The sequence below is a fragment of the Urocitellus parryii genome, chromosome 15, assembly GCF_045843805.1.
Source record: "Urocitellus parryii isolate mUroPar1 chromosome 15, mUroPar1.hap1, whole genome shotgun sequence".
In the NCBI taxonomy this organism is placed as follows: Eukaryota; Metazoa; Chordata; class Mammalia; order Rodentia; family Sciuridae; genus Urocitellus; species Urocitellus parryii.
The window spans coordinates 26,763,011-26,776,454 of record NC_135545.1 but is presented as its reverse complement, the minus strand read 5'-3'; the positions used below and the strand labels follow the sequence as shown (position 1 = coordinate 26,776,454).

At 56.6% G+C, this 13,444-nt stretch overlaps 1 protein-coding gene across 2 annotated transcripts in view; it reads left to right on the top strand.

The window, feature by feature from the left end:
• Znf423 (zinc finger protein 423) overlaps positions 1 to 13,023 on the top strand; it is a 318,905-nt gene extending 305,882 nt beyond the window's left edge. For both annotated transcript variants that reach the window (XM_077793144.1, XM_026410221.2), the window contains one exon: positions 12,342 to 13,023. In XM_077793144.1, coding sequence (XP_077649270.1) covers positions 12,342 to 12,371 — 30 coding nt within the window. In that variant the 3' untranslated portion in view covers positions 12,372 to 13,023. The remainder of the gene's footprint in view (positions 1 to 12,341) is intronic.
• The last annotated feature ends 421 nt before the right edge of the window (positions 13,024 to 13,444 follow it).

Below are 13,444 nucleotides of genomic sequence, written 5' to 3'. Positions count from 1 at the left end.
CATCTGTCTCCCTGTCCATCAGTACCGAGCATGCTCCTGAGCTGGGAACTGCAGAGCTTTTATGGTCCCTTCCTCATGCACTCTTAACCCCACAGTTACCTGTGCCTCTCCCCACCTTAACACAGCGTGCACACGTGCATACACACTCACACACCTGTTAGTTGAGCGGCATGGGGGTAGAGTCACTGGTGCTGAAAGGGGAGCCGTCCCGTCCTGCAGACCACTTTGTCATGGCGGGCAGGTATGTGGACAGTGACAGTGTGCCCACGGTGTGATTGGCGGCTGAGTGAGTTCAGAGGACAGGGAAGGCAGTGTTCTTCCGGCCCAACCTCCCAGAGCTGGGCAGCCCACAGAACCCCTGGGGTGTGGGTCAGCCTCTGCCCTTTGCTTTGTGCCGGCTCCATCTCTGGACCAGCAAGGGTGCACACCTACATGTTTCACGAGAACCGTGGCCATCATTAACTGTAATCGGTCTCAGCTGCAGTTTTGATCACTGGTGCATGCACACAATTCATCACAGCAAATTAGGTCCATCTTCAGAACTTCTGGCCCTGCAGCCTGGGGGCCTGTGAGCAAGGGGGGCTGAGCTGTGTGAGCTCAGGGAGCTAATTTGGGGGGTGCTGGGCCATGTTTTTGGAGGGTGACCACCCTCTTCATCAGCATGGGCAATTTCCTAGAATTTTGAAGATGCAGGAAAGTTTTACCATTAACAAAAATTTCTAAGAAAGTAGAATGGATCCGATCAAAGTTTTTTTTATACATCATTTGCAAAACCTAAAAAGCACTGGGTTAGTTCGGGGACCTGAACATACGTGTTCTGTATAATTAGTGACCGTGTGACCTAGATTCTCCAGTGCAGCCCTGATTTTTGAGTGTGCCGTCCCCGCTATTGGCTATTTGTCCTGGTTTTTCGTTTTGTGAAATGCGCTGCTCTGTGTGGAGCTGGGTTTGCTTGTCGCATTTTGATGAATAAGCAATGAAAATTATCAAGACCTGCAAAGAGTCAGGAAAAAAAAAAATCAAGAGGGGAAATTTCCTCCCACCTCAGCTGTTTCCAAGATGGCAAAGTTCCTCACATGCCCAGGGGGCTTCCTGCCCACTTCCGGCCTCCCTACCCTGGAACCCGGGAATGCTCACACATTTCTTTTCAGCAGCCAGCAGGGCCCCGTCCCCTTGGCTTGCCAGTGACCACAGGTGAGGCTTTTCAGCAGCACATCTCAGTGCTCAGGGGCAGAAGCCCTGGATCTCCTGAGGGTCTGTGTTTCCATGGCCTGGCACCAGAAGCTGCACCATTGACCACCATTGACCACCACTGGTCAGCTCAGGCGTCACAGAGGAAGCCCCTCCACTTCCTGGAAATGAAGATGGTCTTGGAGCCAGCACCCACTAGTGCTTAGGAGGTGGCACTGTGTCCCCTGGGTACTGCAGCTATCCTCCAGCCAGGCCACCTTGGTCTGTGCAACTTCAGCCCTGGAGCCAGAGACATGGGGCAGCCACCCAGCAAGGGCCCTGAGCCTGGTTAGGGTGGTGCAGAAGACCCTCTCTCTCCCACCTGACCCGCTTACCCTGGAGGATCCTTCCCACTCTCTTTTTAATGTTACCCATTTTTAAGTGTAAGTTCAGTGGCATTGAGGGCATCCCTATTGTGGGACCATCCCCACTGCCCATCTCCAGAACCTCTTTGTCCTCCCAAACTGAAACTCTGTCCCCGTTAAACACTCCCTTCCCAGTCCCCTTCTCCCGGCTCTGGCAGCCAACATTCGACTTCCTCTGTGAGTTCAGTTCCTCTAGTTGCTTCATATAAAAGAAGTCATGCATTATCGGTCCCTCTGGCTGGCTTATTTCGCTTAGCGTAATGTCCTCAAAGATCTCTCCTATTGGAAAAAAATAAAACAGTCTAACATGCCCTGGTGGAGGGGAAGCCAAGGGCACTGGGGGAGGAACTTCTTTCTTCCTCTCCTGTCCCTGGCCAGTGGCTGGGGGCTTTGCCTGGCTGCCTTGCTTGCAGGCTTCTAGAAAACTCCTGGAGTCTCTACCAAGTGTGTCTTAGCCCACACTGGGGTACCTGGGAGCCGAGGGATGACACCCCTGCCTTGCGGTGTCTGTGGCCATGATGGGTAGATGACCAGGTCATGGCAAGCTGAGGAAGGTGCTGGAAGGAACCCTCTGCAGGTGCAGAGCTGTGCCATGCTGGGAGGGCGGGAGGGCCCGGCCAGGGCTGGGCCTCCGAGGAGAGGCTCTGGAACGGGGCTGTGTGGAGCACTGGGCAGCAGGACAGCTGTTAGGAGGGCGGTGGAGGGAGGGGCTGGTCAATTGGGAGAACTGGAATAGGGTCACTCAGGCTGAGGGCAGCAAGCACCCAACCTCGCAGGGCCCTCCTGATCCCGGTCAGGACTGATTCTGGGTGTAGCGGGGACCAGGAGGGCTCAAGCAGGGACCCTCCCTTGAGGAGACTACACATCTGGGCTTCTCATGGGCACTTGGTTGCTTGGCTTCCCTCTTCCAGGAATATGGACTTCAGAGGGGCGCCGTGGCCCAGGCGGGTGGGAGTGTCGGACGGGTCCCAGCAGGGGGAAGGTTAGTTACGTAGTGTGGGGAGACCGACGCCAAAATCACATGGTCATCCCCTGATCCTTCCCAGCACTGTCATGTAAGGAGTCTGAGTGTTTGTGTGTGTGTGTGTGTGTGTGTGTGTGTGTGTGTGTGTGTCTGTGTGTGTGCATGTGCACGTGTGATTGTGGACTATTGGTGAGCAGGTGTGGGCCTGGGGGTTTATTGTGGTATCCACACACAAAAAAACTAGAGGGGTGTCCCTGAATGTGTGTATGGGGGCCACGTGTGTGTGATCGTGAGCCATCAGTGAGTCTGTGGGGGGGTGAGGTGTTCAACAGGGGTTTCATGAGTTTGGGGCATGGGGGGATCTGTGAGTGTGTGTATGGGTGTGAGCGTGAGCTGAGGGTAGAGTCCCCACATGGCACAGGCCTGTGGGGTTGTGGGGGGGACCTGGGAGCAGTCCTGCTTGGCTCCCTGCTTTCATAAGTGTCCCAAGAGGCTGTCCCCCATACCATTCCTTCCTTCTGCCCCTGGGGTCGCTATGGGTCCAGAGGACTCTGGGGCCCTTTGGAAGCCAGGAGAGTTTGAGGGGGATAATTATGACCACCAAGGGGCACGGGTCTCTCCAGATAGAGAAGAGACAACCCCTGAGATGCTCACATGGGGGTCCCGTGTGGCTCTGGGCATGGTGGGCGGTTCTAGTCTCCCTGTATGTGCCTTGGCGTCACCAGCTGTGCTCGCCCTGGCACACCCCAGACACACTTAGGTCAGCCGGGCAGGACAACTCCCGAGACAGCCGCGCTAGGACAGGCAGGCAATTCCGCATCACCAGAATCTCCCTCTACCCTCCATCCTCTTCTTTGGAATTTAACTGAGCCTTCCTCTGATGAGAACCCTAAATGACCCTTTGGCCCTCTGCCACCTGAGGGCACTGCTGTCCCCCACCTCCTGCCATGGGGGCCCAGCCCTGTTAGTGTGGCCAGGGTGTTGGGGCATCCTGGGCCCTCACAAACACCAGGCCTCAAGCCACAGTCAGCCTGCAGGCCTGATTTGATTGATGCGCACAGGGCTTTAGACACTGAGGAAGTTTGGTCTTGGAAGAGAAATCTAGATTTCCAGGTTCTCGGCAAAAGCAGAAGCCCTGGTGACCCGGGCCTACTTGACCATGGGGCAGCCATCCCTGGGGCTGACACACTCCGCCATGAAGTTTCTGTTCTTGAGACGATGGTCCCGGCTGAGCCTTGCTGCTCTGCACCTGGGCTGGGCTGCTCTTGTTGGCCGTGTGGCCCCAGCATCTCCACAGCCCCCAGCCTGAGGCCTGGTCTGAACCCGCAGCTCCACGGGGTTGGAGGAACCCTGCCCGTGGCACAAGGATCTCCAGGAGTTCATCAGCCCTCTTTCCTGACACAAGAACTTCCTGAGAGTCTGTGCCTCCGTCTTCCCGGTTGTCGATCCAAAAGGCAGATTAGCCCTGAAGTGGAAAGAGAGGCATCATGAGGTCCCGGGAGACCATCCACCAGTGCCGCTGTCTCCCCACTTCCACCCAGGGCCTTCCTGGAGGTCTGCAGTGGGTAGGCCTGCTCAATTCTGGCTTGACTCTGCCCGGCTGGAATCACACCTTCCAAGGGTCTGGCTCACACTCCTGGAGGGAAGGGGACTGCGGGTGATTTCAGATCTGAGATGAACCGTGGCACCTGGCTGCTGTGGTCAGTGCAGGCTTCACAGTGGCCGACGAGGTTGACAGGCCCAGTGCAGATGTCCCCAGAACTGAACCTGGGACACCATCGCTGGAACCATCTGTTCCCAGGGCTGAGTCTCCAATTTGTTCCCAAGGGGCCTCGCCACCAGGGATCCCTCTCTGGAAAAACAGCAAGAGCTGCAGTGGCCAAATGAACTCAGGACCCGGGGTCGGGTATGGGCACCCTGTCGCCTCAGGGCGACAAATCTGCAAGTGGCCCTGGAAATATTTCTTCTCCTTTTGCTTGTGACAACAGCCATAAAACTCTCCCTTCCCTTGCGTGGCGGCCAAGGTCTCGCCTCTTGCCCTCGATTCTCTGCTCACAAACAGACCGCCTGGGCCCATTTGTGGGCTGAAGTGTGGTTCCCCTGAGTGTGCGGTCCCCTGGGCAAGTATTGTGAGTTCCCTTGTTTTGTTGGGTGGCTCGACATGGGAGCCTGTTTACAGGCTGGTTCCATAATAGAAGGCTTCGGTTCCCTCCTAATAATCTATTCTCTGGTGAGTTTTATTTTCAAAATGTAAGCAGGACGGAACATGTCCCCGTGGGATTTTATTGGATTTTTTTTTACCCCACATTTTCTCCTGTGTTTTCATGTGAGGGACGAGGTTTCCAACTCAGGGTTCTGTCTTCCATGTCCTGGGTGCAGGTGAGAGGGGCGCTCAGAGAGGGGAGGTGCTGTCCACCCTGTGGGCTCGGTAGAGCAGAACAAAGAAGCCCAGCCAGGGTTGGTCGGCCTTGAACCTCTAGCAGAAGTCGTCTGGGTCAGAGGCTGTTGGATGTAGCCTTCTACATCCCCCAGGCCACTCTTGGGTCCCTGAATCGGTTCCTGTTCTTGGACCGACCCTCCTGCTCCCTGGAAGTTGGACTCTCCCTCCCGGTGCGGAGATGGGGTGCACCCAGACTCGCACAGAGACCCGGCACTTCCCTGCCTGAGCCTCGTGACGCTCACTTCCTGCTGCTCTGGAGTGGCAGACGACAGGCTGTCTCCCTGTCTGGAGGCAGAGACAGGAAACCCTCATGCACATCGCTGCACGTGGAGGAGCTGCTGCTCTTCCTCTGCCTTGTGAGCTGCTTCAGGGCTTTGTCCCAGGCCAGCGGGTCAGGGGGCTTACTCTGACACTCAGGGGGGGTGTCTCCTCTGCATGGGCAAAGCTCACCCTGCCCTTGGCGTCAATGGCACAATACCTGCTTGCCAGGTGGGGGCTGCTGGGGGAAGTGGGGTGCATGCACGTCATAGCTTGGGCCCTGGGGGAGGGCCGCCGCGTCACTGGGCAGGCATTTGGAGGGAGCCTTGGCCATTGCTCACGCCTAATTTTAATGACGTGCATTAGCTAAATTGTGTTCTGAGTATTCATTCAGGGCTGTTTATGGTGCGCTCTCGAGTGCGCTTACCGTTTGTCAGAAGTGCAAACTAGCGAACATACGAGCCTTTAAGACAGGCCATCTGTTCGTCTTAGACCCTTGGACGATTGTCAAATGCTTCTAAAAATAAGTGCTCACAAGCAGAGAGGGGCTGCCCAGGTGATACACAGCAGAGAGGGGAAGCAGAGCTGCCTCGCGTGCACCCTCCCCAAAGGGAAAGAGAGCGGTGTGCGCCCGGGAGGAGGCTTAGCCAGGGAGCAGAGGCCCGGAGCCCAGGGAGAGGCGGACCCCGCTGAGACACCTTTTTGGCTGAAGGCATGAGCTTTTTCTCCCTGTGTCTTGCATCTCGTGTAACTCCACAGCTCAAATACCTTCGATGGCTCCCCATGGCCCAGATTTAAGGGCAAGCTGCCTCGTCTGGCATCACGGAGCCTCATCAATAAGGCCCCCGCCTTCCTATCCAGGCTCGTCTCCGCAGCACATGCCCTGTGCTTCTGCCAAGCTGAATTATTCATCGCTCCCCCAACATATGCTGCACTTTTCACATTTCACAGGCAGAGCTGTGCCACGGCGGAGGGGGCTCTGCAGACGGGCCGTGGAGGTGCCCATCGGCGCCGCCTTCCAGCCACAGGACCCCAAGCCTTTCCGCACCTTGACTTTCTCATCTGTACAATAGGGGCAGTAATGGCGCTTAGCTCAGGGCGCTGCCGTGGGGCTTGAAGAGTGAATACTCGTGAGGTATGAAGCGGGCCTCGCACGACGGGATGAGCCACAAAAAACCTTGGTCACCGTCAGTGTTATTCACGTCTCAGGCGGTTTGTTCAGGTGGGATGTCCTGCCCAGGAAATGCATTCATCTCTGTGTGTGTTCACAAATGCACACACGCACACACTCACACACACAGTGCAAACCTTAACGCAAGCCATCCTTGGAGAGCAGCTTCTTCCTTAAACATCTTCCCATCAGAAGTCCTCTCTCTGTGGTCCTTTCTGTGAAATCTCACCCCTGCTCCAGCCACAAGCTTGGAAAAGGCCAGGAGCTGCCCACCTCCCACCATCTCTCCCTCCCTCCCTCTCTCTCTCTCCTCTCTCTCTCTCTCTCTCTCTCTCTCTCTCTCTCTTTCTCTGCTGCCCACTGCACAAGGCCAGGTTCCCTGTTTGTGAAATGAACCCTAACAGAGCCCTACTCCCTCCCTGCCCGAGTCCACCATGGCTGTGACTGTAGCCTGGTGGACCTGCCTTTCTCCCAGAAACAGACTCTCTCCATGGCTAAGAGGACTTGCTAAGTTTGTGGACTTGGTCCCTGCCCTTGGAGAAAGGCCATAGTAAAGCCATGGTGGCTGCAGCCTGCCAGGGAGTGGCTACTGTAGGAGTGGGGAGGAAGGGGGTCACCAGAGCTGCCTCCCATGAGGAGGGGGAGTGAGGTGTTGTGGGGTCCAGGTGAAGGCCTCTGGGCTCTGCAGGTGGCTGGGGGACAGGGAAGTCCTGGGGGTCAGTGGCTTAGTCTGCTGTAGGGACTCAAGGGCCAGAGCCAGGCCTTGTTCTCCAGGGATGAGTCTTTCTTTCCTGATTTTTAGGGTCTTTAGGGCCTTTGAGTCTAGCTACCCCTGCACTCTCCATGGGGAGCATGGGATCCCCAAGGGATGGAGTGGGGCTTCTGCCTCCAGGGTGCTCCAGGCCTGGCCTGGGACATGACCGACAAAGACTCTGGGTGGGTGGGTGAGCCACACCTCCCCCGTTCCCTGTGGAGTCTCCCCCCGGCACCCCCTCCTCACCAGGTATCCCACTTGGAACCCAGAGGCAGGGGAAACTGACTTGTGGGTTTGGCTACGCTACCTGGGGGCTGGAGGGGGGCCATCTTGAGAATGGGGGCTTGACCAGGTGCCTGCTGCCCAGGAACAGGACCACCCAAGATTGGGCCACCTCAGGAACACTCCTCAGACCTCAGCAGCCTTTGGGACAAGCAGGAAGGGGCTCCCCTGGTCAGTCCATTAAACTTGTAGGTGTCCTCCTAGGGGTACCAGCAGGGAGCAAGAGGCCCTTCCATCGCAGCCACCTGTTCTGTTCAGGAGGACCCTCGGGGACACCCCAGGAAGACCTGTGCAGCACTTCCTCATGGCCAGGCCTGGGATATGACTGTATGCACATTGTCTCCTGGGTCCTCAGGGCCCCTCAGAGGAGGCAGCCCCAGTCCCCAGAAGTCAAGGCATTTATTACGAGGCCACATGGCTGGTAAGTGGCAGAGGTAGGATTTGAATTCAGAGTAGGATTAGGACTCAGCCCAGCTCAGCCCACTACTGCTTCCCGCCTGCCTGGAGGTCACTTGGTGAAGTGCGTCCCGGGATGAGCAGAGATGTCTGGCTGCTTCATGCCACCATGACAGAGCAGTCTCCCCACTGACACTGGAGTGGGTGGGTCCCCTGGCAAAGAACAGGAAATGGAGCCAAGACTTGGAGCAGCAGTCCTGGGCTGCAGGCGGAGGGCAGGGGTCTGCTTCTGTGCTGTGTTGTGGGGTGGGCCGACAGAGTGGGACCCCAGCTGAACCTCCGTGTGGCCCACTCCGGCTTGTGTTGGTGCCCCGGACACCTGGCCCAGTCGCTCTGTGCCCAGCTCAGACTCGAGATGGGATTCGGGATCAGAAACGCCTTGCTGCTGAATTCCCAGCAAGGAGCTCCTGGCTGTCGCCCGGCAGGGAGTCAATAAAGCTTTGTTGAGTGAATGAACGAAAGAGCGTAAGTGAATTCTGGGCTGTTCCCTCGAGAGGCCGAGCGTGCCACAGGGAGCCAGCTCCTGAGTCCCGATTTCCACAGGGGGCTCCTTTTGTGGGTCTCCCCTGGACCCCACCTAGGCCTGACCCCGACACTTCTGGGAGTGTGCAGAATTCTCTGCCCACCCCAGGCTCCACCTTGCCCATCTCAGGCGGAGACTCCCAAATCAGGCTCCACCAGAAACCTCCAACCCCAGGAGCTCATGGGCGAACAGCAGCCGCAGCCGTGACCACCCGCCCCTCCCACTCCCCCATTTTATTATCCTCACCTGCTTCTCTGCCCCACACCTGTGTCTCCCTGGCAGGTAGTGAGGCCGGTGTGGATGCCGGGCCTCCATCCAGGTCTTCCTCGTCCTTCCCTGGCCCCCACCCCTGGCCTTTATGGTGCAGAGAAGTGTTCATCTGCGGGGTTGGCGGCATCTTTAAAAAACGATTTTCTTCCTTCTCCGAGGGGCTAAATATAGCACAGGCATAAACAGAGAACTAGACATGAAGCCAGAATGCCCTGGTGAGGACCATGGCGGGTGGAAGGAGCTCTTAGGAAGGAAGGCCTCCCCCAGCCACGCCTCCCAGCCCAGGGGGAAGGGGCTTCGAATGTGTTCAGGATTGTTGAACTGTGCCCATTGGAAGTGGCTCCCCTGGGGCTGCCCGGTGTGTAAGTGATGGGGGAGTGACAAGGGTCCCCAGCACCCCCTCTGCCCTTGGAGAGACTGCCCTTGGCCTGTGGCAGAGCTGATGCCCTCCTCAGCTCAGCACCTGGTCCCCTCCACCACACACGCACACGCACACACGCGCACACACACACGCACACACACTCGGTCTTGACCGGCCGCCTGGCCGAGATGCCATCTGCACCACACTCGCGCAGACGTTTGGGGGCCTGTGCGTCTCGCCCCTCACCTCAGGCCCCTCAAGGGGTGAACCCACCTGGAGTCTTCTTACCCCTCACTGTGCCCAGCCCAGAGCAGAGCATCCAGCAGGTACTTAATAACACCACACTGAATGAATTTTGGTGCCCAGTTCCCTTGGGGCATCAAGTTTTGACATTTCCATCTACTGTGACATCCTGGGCTTTTGTTCTCATAAAAAAATATAAATATACTTCAGGGAAGGAAATTTTACCCTTCCATCTCAGAACCACCTGCTGTGGCTCCTTAAGTGAGAAGGGCCACTGTTGCTGCCATTTATTCCCCCAGTTTCCTAACCCAAGGTCCGCCTTCGGGAACCATGAATTTCCGCCTGTGGGACTGCTGAGCCGGCGGCTCCTGGCAGCCAGGGTGGGTGGCGAGTGCCTCCGCTGGCCTTGTGCTTGGCACCCCAGCAAGAGGCTGCCTGCTCACCCAGAGGTCCCCGGACACTGCCTTACACCCTGTTGGCAGTGTGTGGTCCTCGAGGATCTGGTCAAATTTAAATATCGTCTTGGTGTTCTGCTGCCTGAGTCCACATTGGTGGGCAGTCTGTGTCCTGCACTCCCGCCATCCCTCCAGGTGACCTGGGTGCTGGCACCACCCTGAGCCTGCCTGGGCCCCGGGACACTGGCACACTCAGCCCAGCCTCCCTGCCTTTGTCTGTGCGGCTCCTTCCCCTGCACTAGCTGTCCCCGTCCCCCTGTCTGTCCCTACCCACGCGCTCCTTCGTTTGCTCACCCTCTCATTGGTGCCTTCAACAATACGGACTGTCCCTGTGCCAGGCCTTGTCAACTGAGACAGGAGAAGAGCTGCACCTGGCGTCTTCCTACTGCCCCTTCCCTTCCTGCTCCCAGCCCCCCACTTAGGAAGAAGGAACAGAGTACACCCGATAGCTGCCGCTCACCGCTGGCTCTATGGGCACAGTGGGGAAGTGAGATCTCCAGATTGTCCCTGAGCAGCTGTGTCTACCATGCTGCCACGAGGCACTGGAGACCCAGGTGTCCTGTCAGGACTGTGTGCCCAGCACTGGGCCGGGTGCTGTAGGCACAGGAAAGGAAGGGATCTCGGCAGAGGCCAGACTTGCCCAGGAGAGGTATGTAAATACCACCTGAGGCTTGGATGCCGGTGAAATTGAGATAGAAGAAACTTGGAGCTAGAAGGACGGTCTGTGCACGGGATGGGCCGGCTCCCCCAGGACTAGCAGGCTGCCCCTGTGCAAGTACAAGGAGAGGTGCCTTGGCTGGAGGGTGTGGGTTCCCATGGAAACCGCCTGCATCCCATCTGTGGCCTCAGACAACCTGCCTAGTGCTCTGGGTCCATACACCCCACCCGAGGTGCCAGGACATGTGGCAGTGTGGGCTTGTGTCTGGTGCTGGCCTGGGGTGCCCATCCGGGTATGGGGCCCTGGATTCTCATTGCCTGGTTCAGCCCCTCCTTCGTCCTAGCTGGCTGGCCTTGGGCTGATGATGTATTCTCCCTGAGCCTCGATTTCCTCATCTGCTGATGTCCCAACTTGTCAGGCTGTTGTGGGGATTGCAAGTGATTCGCACGCAACGTCACATAGCACCCATGCCTGCCAAACACCAGCCACGCAACCTGCACCGGTGTCCTTGGCACCCTGCGTGGCGAGTATCAGCGGATGGAGTGCTGGGGCTGTGTCTTCTATGTGTGGATGGGGTGTTGGGGGCTGCCTCTCCTTGACTGGGAGCTGGCTGGAGAGGTCAGTGATAGCACCATGGAAGCCATTGCAGTGACCACAGTGTGGGGTGGCTGCCACGGGGGACTTGTACCTGGAAACAGGTGCAGTCCCATCTCAGATCTGGGCTCCAGGCCTCCAGGAGATGCTGTGTGTGGGCGTCCACTTTGCAGCCAGACCTGGAGCCCAGGAGAAGGATACAGCGCCTCTTCTTCCCCCTGGTGGTCAGCGGCAGAGCTGCAGGCCACTGCTCCCAGCCTGTGTGGAGTCATAGGGCGGCTGGCCGGGGTGCCCAGCCAGCCACAGGGGCAGGAGCATCCTTAAGAAGCTTCACCCCGGGTCAGCAGCCCTTGTGCACTCCAGGCAAGGCCACTCCATCCCTTGTGGACTTCATTTCCTCTCTGCCTGGGTCACGAGGAGGAGCACCACCTGAGGCTTGGATGCACTTGGTCTGGATTTGCAACCCGGACCACCGAAAAGAAACAAAAAGACTGGGTTCTCAAAGGCCAAATCCCACCCTCACCCCCTGGCTGTTGGTTCCTATAAAAACAGATCAACACTACTGGCCCGCTCTGGCTGGCAGGAGGGGGGACGTGCCGTTGGCTGTGACAAGTGGGAAGCATTTGGCTCCAGGGTCCCACCTGGGCCCTGGATTCCCAGGCGAATTCAGCCAAACGGCACAACACCCTCCTCTTCTGGCCCAAGAAGTGTCACGTGGCCACACGGGCAGGCTCCCAGAGCCCAGTGGCGAGAGGCTCTTCCCAGGCCCCTTCCTGCTGGGTGACCTGTCCCCTGCCTGGGCTGCAGGCTCCACGGCCGCCCACTGCCTCTGCGTGTCTGTGCCCACTCGGGTGTTTCTTGGCCAGAGAGCTGTGCAGCACATCTGCTGTCTCCCTCTGCTAGGCTCTGAGCAGCCACGGGGAGGATGGAGAGGGGGACGTGGGGGCAGCCTGGAGGCAGCCAGAGATAGTTTCCTCCTTGTCATTAGGTGGTTTTAATTCCTGCCACCTCCCCAGCATTTCTTCTTTCCCTCCACGTAGCCCATTCCCATTTCCCTCCACGTAGACCTGAATGGCCTTAAAAAAAAAAAAAAAATTACAGGGAGCCCAGGTTGGCAGCCACCAGAACCGATCCCCAAGCCCCCGAATCAACGTGCCGTCTTGGCAGCTGCGTCCCCGGAGCACTTTTTTCCGTGTTGCATTTTGTTTGGTAATAATCGAGACGCTTTTCTGCAGCTCTCGTGCACCGGGTGGGAGGGGCCAGCGTGCTCTCCGTTCCTCTGCCCTCATGCGCGTCTCCTTTTCTTCGCCTTTGCAGAACCACACGATGAGCCAGCACGCACAGTGAGGGACCGCTCGACAGGACACCTCTCCGCAGAAGGCTTGCCGGAGACGCCGTGGGGAGGGCCATTTGAACATTACATCCAATCAAAGTGTCATTTGCAACCCAGATGTAAAACTCTAATGATTTGGCCATGAGGCGCTGCTATTATAAGCAGCTGGAAATGAATATTAATGGCAGAGATTAAAAGTATTCCATGCTCAGTATTTTTTATTGTCCTGCTACAGCTAGTGTGCTTTTAGAGTTTCCGCCGCAGACTACATTTCTAGTGTTAGAGAAACCTGCTTTTTGAGGCTATTGTCCTTTGTTCCTTCATGTATTATATTGATAGTTTTTAAAAAAAAGGATTAGTGTGATTTTTTTCCTTTGCTTCTTTTTTTATTTTTTCTTTCTTGTTTTTCTTTCCCCCCCTTTGGTTAACTACTTTTTAATTGCAATTCTAGGTAATTGTGCATCGTGATGTGATTGCTTGGCTATTGTCTGAATATTTCCTTTTAATTTTTTAATTAAAGACTAATGCTTTGATTGGATTTGCCAGTTCACCGGACAGTGATTAAAACTATGTAATGAATATAATCGGTTTCAGTGCAACTGGATGGTCTGCTTTTAAATGTGACTTAATCTGACTGCAGTAACTAGTACAGTTCAATAAAGGGAATCCATGCGATTAGCATCCGGCTGCCTGCTTCTCTCCTCCCCAGCCTGGGCTGTGGAGGGGGCTGTCATCTGCAGTGAGGGGTGTTTCCAGGCGAGTTCCCATGGGTTCACACATGCCCCTGGGGACCGGCACACAATAAACCCTGCTTCTTTTGAGAAAGAAGAAATGTAGGGACTTAACAAATAGATTGCATGAACTGGCAGTGGTCACACCAAAGTCAGAAGGGAAAGAACCCACAGAGATCAAGGACTCTGATTTTCTCATTTGTGGTGGGGAAACTGAGGCTCCCGAGGCAGGTTGGTCACTTATCCATGATGCTTTCTGGCTTCCCATCTGGGGATGGCTCTCCAAGGTACTTTCTGCAAATGGGCAAAGGGTCAGCCCTCACCTTGCCAAGTAGGACTTGGGTTCTAATTTTGGC